Genomic DNA, 15,171 nt, shown 5'->3' with positions numbered 1-15,171 from the left:
GCAATTTGGACTATCCAATTAACCTATCCCCACAAGCTGCATGTCTTTGGACGGTGGGAGGAAGCCGGAGTACCCGGAGAGAACCCACGCAGACACAGGGAGAACATGCAAACTCCACACAGAAAGACCCCGGCCTGATGGTGGAATTGAACTCAGGACCTTCTTGCTGTGCGGCAACAGTGCTAACCACCGTGCCACCGCGCTGCCCAGTTCAATTCAATTCTAAGCAATTTTGATTATATAGCACCAAATCACAACCACTTTGCTAAGGTTTTTGTAAGGACCCTGCAATATTAGAAGGAAACCCCAATAATCAAACGACTTCCCCATGGGCAAGTACTTGGCGACAGCGGGAAGGAATTATTTTTCAAAGTATTTTTCATACTTTTAAAACACATTTTTCACCAGATTATAGCTTCATTAGATTGCTGCCTTTAACTTTAACTTTAACTTTTGTTTATGGAGGGAGGAGCTCCGTGCACATTTAAATGATTGTGTGCCACCCCATTTTTGAGGTCTGCGGGGTCCCTCTTTCTGCTATGTTCCTGTAGGCTGTGTTCTCTAATTATGTCGATGACCTGTAGCTAAAGAGTTTACCCCTTTTGCACCACAAGATGTCAGCACTTAGTCAGAGCACCACTGTCGTAACTGATAGTCGGTGCCATTCATTGTAAACGGATCCAGTCACTGAGCAGAGTGGCTGTAGGGACAAGAGCACGATGAGATAACGAGATGCAGGGAACAGGTTGCATCACCGCCTGCATGCTACAGAGCTGTTTGTCAGCCCGTAAATATTGTGTTAATGACCAGTTCAGCTCGTGAAATTTACACATCTAACCCTCCCCTGAACGGTGTGTGCGTGCGTATGTGTGTGTATCAGATGTGTGTTTGGCTCAGCACATCTGTTTTTTTCTCTTCTTCTTCTTCTTCTTCTCTCTTTTTCTCTCTTCATCCAGTTATGATTCATGATACCTTAAATTACACGTTATATTATGTTCACTGCCCTGCCAAGATTTTAAGGGAATCAAGATGAGAGAGGGGGGCATTGTGAGAAAACAACCTCAGCTCTTTGAAGCAGTTTCAACCTCTTCCAATGAAAAACACGCTCGGAGGGTTTTTTGGGGGGGTTTGTTTTTATCACTCCCTGAATCATGTGAAGTGCTCGAAGCTTTCACTGAGATAAGAAAACATTTTAACTGAAGGAGCCCGCAACAGTTTCATAACCCAGTTTCTGACCTGCGCGTATTTGCAGTGTTCATTTATCCAGAAAGATCCAGTGAGATCCCCCCCTACCCCCCAAGCCGGCACAGCTCCTGCCAAATGATGTTATTACACCGGCCCTTCAGAGTCTGCTCACTCTCCCACTTTCTCATCTGCGATACAGACCAAATAAAATGTGTACAATGGGCGTTTTTGTTAGATAGCAGGGTTGTGATTTGATTTTTTAAAAAGGCCTTGTTGGTTCCCAGATTTTACGCGTTTTATCATAAAGAAAAGAAGAAAGGATTCAGCGGGCCCCAGGTTTAATGTTGCATAGCTTTTATGGTGACCCTTACAAAACAATTACCAGAAATAATAACATTAATTTAAAATAAAATAGAAAGAAAAGAAAAGCGGAGGCCATATTTTTCAGTGTAACATCGGGAATCATTCATCGCCACCTGAGTTCATCTGACAGCGTCTTCTCCACCATCGGTCCCCCAAGAAGTGACTCCAGCGCGTGCAAGCTCGGGAACCGTGCCGCCCCGAGAGTGGCCTACCTTCAGCTTTTGTAGTGATTTGACGCTCCCGCTCTCGCCTTATTGAAACCACACATTGCGCTCGGGTCTGTTTCCAATGTGAAGACATGCGTGATGAATTTGGGAAATCATCTGCAGCTTTGCTGGTACCGTATAGCCCACCCAGTCCGGACCCGGTCTCCCTCTTTCTCCCCCCGCGCCTCCCCTCTGCCCCGGGGTATCAATACGATTAGAGGCAGGAAATGTGGGAATCCCCAACAAAGGGCTCCATCATTAAACACAAACAACCAGAGGCCTCCCAACAATACCGAGAGCGCCCTCCTCTCCACACTTCTCTTTTATGTCTGAGCGAAGTGAAAATCTATTACTTTCATCCCAATATTACCATTCTGCGTTCAGCTGCCCATTATTAAAGAGGATAATCTGGCGAGGTTATGACGGATTTATAGGTGTTCAAATGGAGAGCAGACGGTGTAGAGTTTCGCCCAGCAGATTACGCAGACTGCACATCAAATATTGTTTCTCTCTGCATTTCACACGTGGTCACATCTAGCAATATGTCCCTGAGAGAAACGAATGGCTGCCTTCCGTGAGGTCAGAATAAAATAGATATACGTACATAAATAAATAAAATAAGATATGAGATATAAAGGGCGCATAGTCTCTTCTTATCGGTTTATTCAAGGAAGGCGCTCATGCAAGGCAACAAATTATTATTTTCACAGCTGCCCAAAAGCAGTCATTCCAGTGTTGTACGTCTGAAAACGTGTAATTGTGAGTCAAGTGTGCATAAAGTGCGGCTGCAGGAGACTTCGAGAGGGATTAGGGTTTAAGTCCTCGCCTCGCGTAGAGAAGTGTTTGGGGATTTTCCCTCTCACACTTTAAATTATAATCTGATATCCCCCCTCCAAGGCGTCAGACGGCAGATTCGGAAATTAAAATGTGTCATTTTGGTGTAAACTGACTTTCCATCACCACCGTGCTTTAGATTTTACAGCTTTTCGTGTTTTAGTTGGGAAATAAAACGAAGAGTGGAAAAAAAACAAATAAAAAAATATTTTAAATTCTTTGGATTTTCAGACAAATCTCATCAGGTTCCATACAGAGTTTATTAAAGGCTACTTCTAGTGGCGAAGAACATACACAAACTTTAATATTTTGTGATACACAATTGTGATTTTAATTTATAGCCGTGAAAAGGTCATGCATCACACTTTTCTCCAGTTAACGTCTTCTGGCGTATAAAAAACACTCTTACTCGTTACATTTTTTTATATATAGTTGGCAATGTTTTTACGCACTATTTGTGAAATTAATTTTCCGTGGAAACTTTTTTTATCCCGCTCCAAACGATCTTTCCTCTGATTTCCTCGATGGATCTCTGATGTGTCCGCGTGGACTTGGCACTGATGTGCTGATGATGAGAGTGCACTGGCTGGATGGCTGGTATAGGCCTCTTTGGTCTTTGCGCCTTTGCGCCGTTTTCATTGGTCAGGAACCTTTCCCTCGTGCCTCGACGTGACATCACAAGCACCCGACCAGCAGGAAAGCAGGAGAGTTTACAGATGGTGCTGGACATCTCCGAGGACGCACGCACTTTTACGCACAGCCAGTCCTGGCCGCTCTTTTGCGCTAAAAGTTGTGAAAATAAAAGGATATCAGCGTAGATTCTTTGCGGTTTGGAGAATCTGAAATAGGAAATGGACTGCTCTCGGATCGTGTTTTTGTGAATGGAGATGGGCCGTGCGTAAAGATCTTTTCGTCGCCTTTGAAAGAAGAGCTGTCGCTCTCCCACCTGTTGCCAGGTGGTGTTGGCTTTAAAACCGCGGATATCTACTATGACATTAGGTTTGGAAATCATGGAGGATATTGTTATCGACGTGGTGGGGGAAGGACTCAAAGACAGCGCAGAGGAGCAGCTTTTACCTTTGGATGAGTCGCGAAGCGAGCACGAAGACGGCACGGAGACGTCCAGCAGCCAGAGTAAAGACAGGGAGACCTTAAGCCCTGCGCCGGCGTGTCTCCCTGCTCCTAAAACCAAAGGTCCCGCGTCGGTGAAGCCCCCATACTCATACATCGCTCTGATAACCATGGCCATCCTTCAGAGTCCAAAAAAGCGGCTCACCCTCAGCGAGATATGTGACTTTATCAGCCACCGTTTCGTTTATTACCGGGAGAAATTCCCCGCCTGGCAAAACTCTATCAGACACAATCTTTCGCTCAATGACTGTTTTGTAAAGATGCCAAGAGAGCCCGGGAACCCCGGGAAGGGCAACTACTGGACGCTGGATCCCAACTCCTCCGACATGTTTGAGAACGGGAGCTTCCTGCGGCGGAGGAAGCGCTTCAAGCGGCAGCATTTTCGCTTCGACCCGCTCAAAGAGCAGCACCTGGAGCCCAGCGCGCTCCACGGCTTTCCACACAGCGCCTACGGGCTCGGCACGGCGGCCCTGCAGCTGCCAAGTCTGGAGATTTACCCCTACCTCCATCACCACGCGCCTTCGCAGTGCGGCCCCGCCACCATCCCACCTGTGAGCAGTATTCTGCCGGCTCTCTCCAGCTTCTTCTCGCGCAGCGCCCTGTCAGCCAAAGCTTTCCTCCAGTCTCAGCCGGGCATCGACGCTTTCTCCCCGGCACAGTGCACAGCGTATTCCTCTCCTCTGACCTCCAGCGCCGCATACGTCTCCCCCGCGCTCTTCCACCCGGCGGCTTCTCCGCACTTCCTCAGTTTACACCAGGAGTACCAGAAACTACAGACTCAGCGTGGCATCGGCGACCTGGCCAAACACATCCACACCAACGACGAATAATCCCCCCACTCCCCTCCCCTTAAAGAGGACTTTAATCTGTATTTTCTCAGGTAAACAGAGACATTTGGAGCAGATGCTTGCAGTGGAAACAGGATGGATCTGTTTTTGTTTTTTTACAAGAATGTTGCAGAAATGCTCGAAACTTTTCCTCGATCTCCCCAACTTTATGACAAAAAGCAACAGACACCCTTTAAAAAAAAAATCTGATCATGAATTATCATCTTTTGTTTAAATATTTAAATGACGAGTTTCCTTTACGTCTTTTTTCTGTAAAGAAATAAAGCTGAGTATTTAAACCTTGCGTTAATTTGTATTTTGCACATATGCATGTCGGGAATCTCATGCTTTTTGAAATCATTTAAATGTGCGTCCACCGTTGTGTTTGCTAACAGCTGTTATAGCTGTTTTTTTATTTTTATCTCTGGGTTTAAATGGTTTTATATTTCTGGGTTTCATTTTTATCTAAATTCCAGTTATTCATAGTAATGTGCAGAGGGGCAAAGAAAGTAAGCAGTCAAATTGACCTACATTAAATCAGTGCGCAGTCTTTTTTAGCCTTATGTCTTACACTCTCTCATTTTAAACACGTGACTCTCTTCTGCTTTAAATAACTGATCAAATACAAGCGAAGGTAACACTCGTAATTTTGTTTTTTTTCCCCCCTAATTATGGGTCTCCAAGATCTTTTATTATTTATTTAATAATCTGATGTCATATTTAAAAGGAACCGCGAAACAGTGGCTTGTTAAATAAGAACTGCCATTATTTTTCAAAGTAATGGAGAAAAGCAACATGATGTTAAAATAAATAACAGGCGGGTCGAGGTCAAAGGCACTTTGGATGGCCTCGTTTTTAATGCGCATTAATACAGAAATAAGAAAGGTTTTAATCAGACACCGAGCTTTTAAAGTAAGACTAAACGCATAGCTTATATTTATATGTATAAATATGTATAAATAATATTTATACAAGCTATGGTGTGTGTGTGTGTGTGTGTGTGTGTGTGTGTCGTTTTCATAGCCATAACGCTGAAAACATACATGCCTATAATAATTGGCTTATTTTGCAGGACCACACACAGAAAATGTGTGCAACACATTTTCATGTCAGATATTCATAAAGGCTTTCTGCTCATTTACTGACCAGAGTTTCCACACAGGAGGCTTTCCCAAACATTCCTCAATTCAGTTTATGTTTTTTTCTTTTTATAATCATGGTTTTCTCGTCTTACTTAGAAGCATTAAAGAAAAAAAAACTTACAAAAATCCGATTTGAGTATTAGACAGTTTTAAAGAAGTAACTTTATTTAAATTCTGTTTGAAAAATAATAGAAATAAATAAATCCTGCCTGCGTTTTAAGCAGTGCCTCTAAAAAAAATCCTCCACCTTACAGGTTTCACAATAAGAAAATATATCAATCAGATATCACTCTTTTTTTTATGTTGTATTTTTTTCCAATTATTTCCTTTTCCATTCCCAATTTATCTTCTGATCTTTAAATCTCAGGTAAACCCAGTCTGATTAAATCAACCCCAATCTGAGGCTAAAATAAATACTTCAGTCTTTCTGCTTGAGCAGTCACGCTGTGATTCAATCTGAGCGTACACAGAATAAATCTAAAAATATGTATTTCTGCTCATTTTCTGCTATTTCAAATTATCTGATTTATTTTCCTCTTTCCTTTTCATTTAAGTGCACACGGCGCTGCCTCGTAGTGAGAATGACAGTAGTAAAATAATTCGGGGGTTGCAGAGCATGGAAGTATTTATTTAATTCTATTCTGACTCTGCTTTAGATGGATTACCAGGCTGAAGCTCTTGGACGGGGCTGATGGATCGCACCACACGCTTAGTCCTTTAGCAGGTTTTGGCACCCAGCGAGGGACTGAAACAAATAAAAAGATTGTTACCTGATGGCGAGCTGTTAAGCTGCCCGCTCCTAAAGGAAGAGCACATGCTCGCGCTGCATGTCTTCCTCTTTCTCTGCCCTCCATTCAGGAAATGTCTTACCATTTTGGGATGATCAGATTTAATTCAATCTGTACTGAGGTTTTGTTTTTTGCTTTTTCTTTCTGTCTTTTTTCCTCTTATAACCGAATGTCTAATATTTCTGGTGCTAATCTTAAACAGTGTGGCAAGAGCTGTGGTTCAGCTAATCTGTCATAAGATTCCTATCATGCACCAGGGCCCTCTTTTGCTATTAGAACTTATCTGATTGGAAAGCTAAACGTGCAGCTGCACATATATACTTTTAGTCAGCATCTGTGCTTTGCTTCTAATAGTGCTGTGCTCTACTAGAGTGTGGCGAGTCTTCAAAAGTGCTAACACAGGGGCTTTATTGTGCACTTTTGTGTCGCACAGAAGGTACTGATGCAGCTTATAAACAGCCACACGCATGCTTAGTATGTTCAGTGAACTCTATTGTTATATGACTACAAGGATAAAGGGATTAAAATGTAGTCTGAACCACAAGTAGCTCCAGCATAATAATTGAATGCTTACACTGTTCTTGTAAAGGGAGCGCTTCAATCGTAAAAGGATCTTCTTCAGGCTCCAGGGTGGATGTCCAAACCTTTTTACTCTTTTGTGAGAGTTTTATTTATTTATTGCCTGGATGTGCGCGCACACTCATTCTTTTCCTGTAGGTATGACTAAGGCACAGAAACGCTAATAACCCCATGAAATCATTTTCTTATAACGAGCTTGTTCTGCTGGTGGGGAGCCAAACAGAAAAGTGAAGCAGACAAACGCTGTCACAGAGACTGATTGGCAGCCAGGAAGAAGGAGTCAGGGTCTTTTACTTTCTTTTTTTTTTCTTTTTTTTTGGAGGGAGAGCACCAGTGCACCTGATAAAATAAGCAATTCAGACACCCCGGGCTCATACTCATGTGCACACACATCGGTTTTCCATACTGAGGGAGGTAAAAGTTGCCAGTGCAGTGCTTAAAGTCTTTTTTACTCTCCTTTTTTCCCCTTTGTGCGTCATTAAGTGTGACATGTTTTATTAAGTCTTCACTCGTGCTACGAGTAATACCTCTTTTTTTTTTCAATCATTAACAGCAAGATTTTCCCACTTTCAGCCAGACCTTTCTCTCTTTCTTTTCTGTGTCTTTTTATAAGGTCACCTCAGAGTTAAATACAATCTGCAAAGTCATTCTGAGTTTTGAAACAAGGGGATTGAGTTTCGCACCGTAAACGGGACCACAGAGAACTTAAATCAGTGTCATATTAAGATGATTCATCACATAAGTGGATGTGCAGCTATGTGACAGCGTGTCAGCGGTTGCGTGCCTTGTCGCACCAGCTGCAGAGGAGTTTCCGCTCAGTTCCACGCCGGTGACCAGTCGGGAGCTATCTCGGCTCGTATCTGATGCGGAGCTCGCTTCTCTGGGAAAAGTGAGTCGATTCGGTCAGAACTCCATTCATGCCTGACAGCGCGGCCGTACCCTGCTTTCGTTCTCCGCTCTCAAACGCCAAGCCAAACAGGCAAGATAAACTCATTGGCGGAGCACCCCGCCTCGCTGCCTTCGCTTCTTCTCCTTCCACACAGTGAAAGCGGGGCGAGCGGTGCATTCTGGGACAGCCCCTGCGAGTTCAGCCAGGACAGGAAAAACAATGCGACTCTGTTGTTTGAAATGCGTAATTTGAAATAAATTCCCCTTGAATATTTTTCTTGCCCTACACCGTGCTGTTTCTTTTAATAAGCGTCTTTATTAAGAGGCTGCCTACGAGTCGTGGGTTAAGAAAGTGTCCGAATGTGGGCTGCAGTGGGTTAATTTCACTACGGATGAACACGTTGAACCGACGTTAGTGTTATATTTCATATTTCTGTCAGGTCGCCGGATCAAAACGTGCCCTTCATCTTGTGCGAGTTCTTTCCAAGGGTCGCTTGTTTGAGTGTAAATATGAGCTCAAATTGACCTAATTTGGGAAATGTTACCCCCGTAGCCATGTAAACTCTGCGTCGGGTAGATCCACTGTTGCAGATAAAGCGGTCAGTGATTTGTGTTATTTCACTGGGGTGTTTTCTGTTTTGTTTTTTTCTTCATGCAGATTCAGAGTGGGGTGAGCAGAATGGCTGCTAGGTGCTGTGGTTTTTCAGTTATCATTAGTAAATCTCACACCTTTCTGCTGAAGCGGATCACAGCTGAGGTTTTCTCTCCTCTCACTTTAATGGCTGACTTCCACGGGCCTTGCTCGCTCCTTGGCGTTTGCTTTTCCTGGCAGGGCCAATCCCCGCTGCCCTGCTTCAGGGAGTTATTCAATTATAAATCTTCCACCCTTCTTTTGCTGCCTTTCTCTCTCTCTCTCTCTCTCTCTCTCTCTCTCTCTCTCTCTCTCACCGGTCTATGTGTTACCCTGCCAAGCCCAGTAAAACGCACTGCTCCGCTGGTACACCCCTCTCCAGTCTCGTGCCCAAGAATTTATTATGCTCAGGGTGGTGAAGCGGAGTGCGGTGTGTTTTTGGAAAAGGGACCCCCCCTCGAGCCTCAGTGCCAACAGATGACAGTGACATATAGCAGGAAAGCCACCCAGAAGGAGAATGATCTCACACCTCAGCCACGCGCTCACAGGGAGTGGGAGAAAATAAAGAGTAAAAGATCTACAGCTGGGGGTGGGTGAGTCGAGGGGGGGGGTGGCGGAACAATAAAAATCAGAATGAGAAGAGGAAAGGATGGAGAAACAGAGGTAGAAAAACAAACAGCAAGTGAACGATCCCTTGAAGCACAGACTTATTCAAATACTTTAGGTTACTTGCTAAACTCGAACGCTGTAGTTTAATAACTTCCAAATAAACCAAAGTATGTTAAACCTCTGAGATATTCTCTTCCTACCCTCAGACCTCGGCTTGTCTCCGTCAGCCAAAATCTGGAGGAAATGCACTGCCCCATTAGGCATCTTGAGAAAATCCACAGTTGTGTTCAGGATTATATAGTACATAGATCGTTCTTTTTCTTTTTTACCACATCTGTTCTCAAAAAAAACAAAAAACTCTGCAAAGCACTCGATCTGTGCTTCACTGGGTGGCACTCGGTCTTGGCCTTGCTCCCTCCTGTGCTGCTCTCAACCTTCCTGGTGCCCTTCTGTTCCCCAGCTGGCGGCCTCATGCCCTTGCCCTGCCCATGCAGCTTGGCATTACCCTCTCCAATATTTTTTTTGTTTTGTTTTGTTTTTGGTGTGTGTGTGTCTGAAGCAACACGTGCCAGCTTGGCGTCAGCGTGTGCGGTATGCGCTGCAGGTAGAAGTCAGCTTACCACGAGAAACGCTCAGGCCTCAGATCAAAGAGGCAACAGTGTGATGTCACCCACGACAGCCCCCGAACCACTTACTGCACTAAATGAGAGCCATTAGCCGTACAAACAAAGACTTAAAGACTCAAAAAAATCGGTGTCATTTAATCAAAACAGGGGAGCAGGAAGCACAATTAACATCAGGGCTAAGGTGTGTCAGAGAGGGGTCAGGTTATAATCGTGCAGGCTCATGTTACAGTCGCGCAGTCAGAGTCCCGGTGGTCGGTGTAAACCTAATGAGAGTCAGTAACCCCAACCTGGCTGCAGCCCGCCCGCTCCGTCTGATCTCCGTGGAAGACAAAGTGGTCTGCCTTAGACACCAGGCATCGCCATGAAGAGCAGGGTACGCTAGCCAGTTAATAGTTGGAAACCTCTCTTTCTCCCTCTCCGTCTGCTCTTTCTCTCTATACCGCTCTCCCCCATTACATTTGGTTTTTCCTCCCTTCAATAACGTCTGCAGTGGCATATTACAACTTGGAAATGGATTTTAAAAGGGAGTAGAAAAGGGTGCCAGAATGGGAAAAACATGGATTGGCTCAAGGGAAGCAGATTAAGTGGGCATGCCAAACCTCACGCTTTGTAAGAAACAAGAAAAAGACCCCCTTTTTACATTAATGCCCTGAGTTGAGGACCAACCGCATAGTGGGGGGAAATCAAAAATCCCACCCTCTTCGAAAGAGAGAATGAAAATTCCAGGCGGTGAATTGTCACCTCATATGGATCCTTTCCCCTCCAGTGTCGCCGGAGTGAATAAGGCTGTAAGGTGTCGTAAGGTGCTGTGAGGCTGTCAGTGTCATTGCTGCAGGTCTCTGTGTGCTCAGGGAACTGTAAAGCCAATTCACAGGCCTGCAAACATCCTGTAACAGCAACATAAATCCACTAATTCAGGCCTTTGTGTTTGGTAATGGATGTTGTGCCGTACTACGTAGATGTGATATGATAGGATTGATTGCTCTGAAGATCACTGAGGCTGCTTTCTAGCACCGCCCTGCCACCCAAACTGTCGGCCGACGAGCCGCTCATCCCATGTTGCCTCTGTTGGTGGTCCCTGGTGTAAGCTATATTTTCCCCTCACTTCTCTCTCTCTCCCTCGCTTTTTTATAGCTAACACAAAATTGTTCCTAATTCGCTGCTGCTAGAGGGGGGTAATTTGCGGCTTTTGGCTGAGTGTCGCAAGCCCCAAATTTGAAAAAGCTGCTGAGTTGAAGGCGTTCTGTGAAACGCGGTAGGAGCAACAGTAGGGAGAGGAGACAGAGAGGGCCTAAATTCAATCAGCTAAAAAGGGAAAAACAGCAAAAACATGATAATCCTTAAAAGGCTGAAGGCTGCTATGCAATAATAACTGTAGGGTTATGTAAGCTGTAGCCACCAATAATTATGGCTCTTTTAATGAAATGATGACTTTAATGTCTCCTCTTTTATTCCAAGTTAATGTGATTTCCTTTTTGTCTGTAAAAATGCTCATATTTTTTTTGTCGTACTATCTTGGCTAAAAAACTGTAGCTCGTATTTCACTTGTGTTTATTTTGTCTTGTCTCAAATTCCTTTCGATTAAAAACAGCTACAGCGGATTCTCTGCTGCAAAAATGCTATCTATGAAAGCAGAAATGGTTGCTTCTTACTAATGGTAATTTAATGACGAACCGTATTCTGGTTTAGCAGTTACCTCTGTATGATGGTCAGCAGGAACAACTTCAGTTTGGAGCACCTCAAGGATCTGTGATCAAGCCACTTTTATTTTCTCAGTAACAACAGTTTTCTTCATTGCAATGCAAGCTCTCTGCAGCTGTGGCTCGTCTCACCAAGATGTACTTAATTAACTCAAAATCATTTTTAATATTTGACAGTCTTAGGTTATTAAACTCTAACGAGCTTCCTCCAAGCTGACTTCCCTTCAGTCAGCCGAAGACAAGCCAACATAAATTGTTTCCTGTTATAATTAGACATTTAAATAGTTATTTGACTCAATAATTGTCTTTCTGTTATAAAATTTTTGCATGTTTGCTAGTATGTTTGTTAACATTTTTGTTCTTGGGTAAATGAAATGCACTATTCTCATTTGTCCAAGCTAAAGCTATCACCAGCAGCTAGCTAGCTTAGCTTAAGGTAACGACTGAAAACAGTAAACCAGATTCCCAGTTTGTGTTTTAAGTGTTTTTACATTCACTTGAGGAACACTATATGTAATATTTGGTGAGCTGACTTTTGTTACTATTGGATAAAGCAAACATATTTCTTTCCCCCTGTTTATAATTGCTTTGCTAAGCTAATGTTGACATCTATTGTTCGTAAAAGCAACAGGGACTGTGATGATTTATTTGATTTGATTTGATTCCATCAGCACAGTACCAACACTTTTGGAATCCAGTTATTGCAAAGCACTGACATTTGTAACCAGTTAAGTAATTAAGTGGCCGGCTTTGTCAGTGTTTTATTTGGGGCAATGGTACTTTTCAATTTAAGAAGATGCTATAGTTGCATTTCTGCAAATAAGTTAGTAGAGTAGCTTTGATAATAAAAAACATAGAAGTTATGATTTGAAAAAATTCTTTTGGTAAAGTTATTGATACGCTAACAAAGATGTTGAGACAGCTAGCTAAAAATAATAGCATAAAATAGCTTTTATCTCCAAGTGGCTCAATTTTAAAGCTGAAAGCAGATAAATGATGAAAAAGCTAAAAGTAGTAGATATGGCTGAAAAAGATGCAAGTATTAAAATAAACAGCTGGGGGGAAAATATCCAGATTTGACTAAACTGCTTAACATCTCTAAAAGAATAAATAAATACAATATTTTTTTTATTCTGACCTGCTGTCTACATGACGCTGGAAGGTCAAGCAAACAGGAAGTACAAGTTTGGTTGGCTAGCTGCGTTCATCACAGTGTCTGGATCTCTCTTTATACCCAGTGCTCTACTTTCCCAGAGCGAAGGGGGCTGAGAGCTCCTCCGCGGCCTCGTCGACACGAGGGCCCTGAGAGGTGCTCATTCATTTTGATTAACAGGGCCTTCCTCGCTCTCATCCCGTCCTCGGTGGTTCGGGCTCTCCTTGGGGGAAAAAGCCCACATGGATGTTTTTCTTTTTTTATCCCACATGGTTTTTCACTTCCACAACAGCACGTCATTACCCGCGTGTTTAAACACTTAACAACAGTTTAAAAAGGAGGGAGAGGAGGTGGCGGTAGAGGAGGAGTGAAAAAACACTCACGAGCAATGAACAGTTCTACATTAACTCTGTATCACTCAAGGGAGCTGTAAAGGCTGCCCTGTAAGCGAAATGAAGTCAATAAATAAATGTGGCTGTTGTCAGATGTCTGGAACCGCTTGAGAGGGTTTCAGCAACAGGGCAGCCCACCATGTTGAAATGAAGGGTGATAAGTTTGGGCGGCCCCGCGGAATTAAACGCTACAACTTGCTGAGTGCCATTGACTAATGAGGGCGGGTTTGCCGCATGATAAATTCAAAAACAAGAGGAATGTTTGATCTGCAAGAAACCACAGTTTGTTGAAAGTCACAATGCCTGCTCAGCTCCGGGTGGGAAGAGAACACCATCACAAGACAGAGGAGGTTTATTATTTTATGCAGATCCCACATGAGCAGCCTCTGATAATGAAACTACTCCCCCAGAGACCTGCTTTCACTACAGTCAATCAAAGCACATGTGACAACAAACAGAAGAAAGAGACAGGAACTGTCAGAGGACCGCTCCAGTTCATGACTTCATTGGATTCAAATATCTGTCAAAACGCCAACTTGCTGTGATGTGACTGCAACTCTTACTTGGCAGGCTGGCCGTGTAAGAGAAAATATAAAAGATGTGGAAAAGCAGTAGCAGCTGGACGAGTGTTTTGCCAAGTTAAAGCAATTGATCAGCGAGGGTCCAAAGAAGAACGGGGTGGGTGAGTGGGTGGGAGCACGGTTCAGAGGAAGCTGCAGGTGTGGGGAAGAGAAAACACAATCACATCTCAAGTCAAACAAATCCGTCTCCGCTGATGGAGATGGATAGAGGGTCAGCATTCCAATCCTTGTTGGAGATCCCCACCGCGTAGCCTCGGGTCCTCGCTCTCACTGCTGCTGCTGCTGCTGCTGCCGCCACTGGGCCAAACATCTGGACGGACGGGGAGAAAGGAAGTAACAAAGAGGAGTGGAGGGGAGAACGTTTTCCAGAGATGAGTGAAAAAGGTGGGATGAACTGAGGTCAGGAGGAGAGGTGAAAGGTGTTAGAGGAACAGGCTTGTTTATCTTGGGTACTCCCCATGGAGGAGGGAGCCCACAAAAGTGAGCTCGTGTCGGTGGGGGAAAGTTCACACCCTTCTTGTGGCTGCCTTTTATTTCTCTTCATCTTCATCTGGTTCGCTTTGTCTCTTTGGAGCATTTTTCTATCATCGTCTGGGCAGCTGAAGGTCAGAGGCTGCGGTAAATGGGGGTAACATTGTGTTTAATCCTTCAGCCAACACTTCAGCCTCTTCTATCAGTCATCCTTCACAGTGCAGAAGCCTCAAACTGCCTGCTAAAAACTTTGCTCTCTTATTTTTTTTTCTTCTTCGTGTATTCCCCAGGAGTCCTATAAAAGCCTGTGCAGCTCTTGTTTTCTCTGCAAGTCGAAGGATGAACTAGAGCTCATAAAGAGAAAACTCAGAGGGCACACTGAGGTCCTGGGCTCTGTAAAAGGCGGGGGCAGCAGCTCTGGTGCTGGTATAGTGGCAGTGGAGAGAAATGTAGAGTTATATAGACACACACACACTCCACACCTTGGGAGCATTTGATCCCCGTGAACACTGCACGGCCCGGAGAGGACACGCTCTGTAAATTTTCCTCCCTCCTGCGTGCTGTGTTCTCTGTAACAGCAGCCTGAGCTTGTAAAAAGAAAAAAGAAAAACCACACACATGACAGGTGCCAAAGTCAGGAATGTAAAAAAGAAGTGAATGATGAAATATTATCATGGTGCTTGCTTGTTATTTTTCTTTATTTTTTCTTGGTGTCGTGTACTTTGAGAGAAAGTGTGTGCCAAAGTGTTAGCATGTGTATTCCAGGTGTATGCAGTGCTGGGATTTGTAACTTGTGACAGTTCTGGATAGAAAAATATATTTTTTATTTAGTATTATTAGCAAGAAATGGTTAAAGTATCAACCATATGATGAATTGTTATAAGTGATAGACACACTGTCCTTTTGGATTATGAGTACTAATGCAGTATTTGGCATAATAATTGGTATGTTACTGTCAAACAATTTTATTTACTGCCGAGCTCATTTACCTATCCTGTTTTTCTTTCAGCTCTTTTATTAATTGTTCACATTTATACCAGCCACCAGTAATATTAGCTGTTTCAG

General features: G+C 43.7%; 1 protein-coding gene and 1 long non-coding RNA gene across 5 annotated transcripts in view; both read left to right on the top strand.

Moving 5' to 3' along the window:
• LOC120439930 overlaps positions 1–15,171 on the top strand; it is a 61,877-nt gene that overhangs the window by 36,000 nt on the left and 10,706 nt on the right. The window contains exon 1 of one of the 4 annotated variants that reach the window (XR_005612846.1): positions 14,990–15,050. The exons of the other annotated variants lie outside the window; for them this stretch is intronic. This is a non-coding gene — a long non-coding RNA (uncharacterized LOC120439930). Of the gene's footprint in view, positions 1–14,989; positions 15,051–15,171 lie in introns of those variants that run through there. 4 annotated transcript variants of the gene reach the window in all.
• On the top strand, positions 3,314–4,831 carry foxd7 (forkhead box D7). Its single transcript, XM_031748371.2, has one exon. The coding sequence runs from the start codon at positions 3,578–3,580 to the stop codon at positions 4,547–4,549; it is 972 nt and encodes a 323-aa protein (XP_031604231.1). The 5' UTR covers positions 3,314–3,577; the 3' UTR covers positions 4,550–4,831.

The sequence above is a fragment of the Oreochromis aureus genome, linkage group 4, assembly GCF_013358895.1.
Source record: "Oreochromis aureus strain Israel breed Guangdong linkage group 4, ZZ_aureus, whole genome shotgun sequence".
Classification (NCBI taxonomy): domain Eukaryota; kingdom Metazoa; phylum Chordata; class Actinopteri; order Cichliformes; family Cichlidae; genus Oreochromis; species Oreochromis aureus.
This window is presented reverse-complemented; position numbering and strand designations above follow the sequence as displayed.

Coding starts and splice junctions, on each gene's coding strand:
- foxd7 (XM_031748371.2), top strand. CDS start 3,578: ATGACATTAGGTTTGGAAATCATGGAGGATATTGTTATCGACGTGGTG.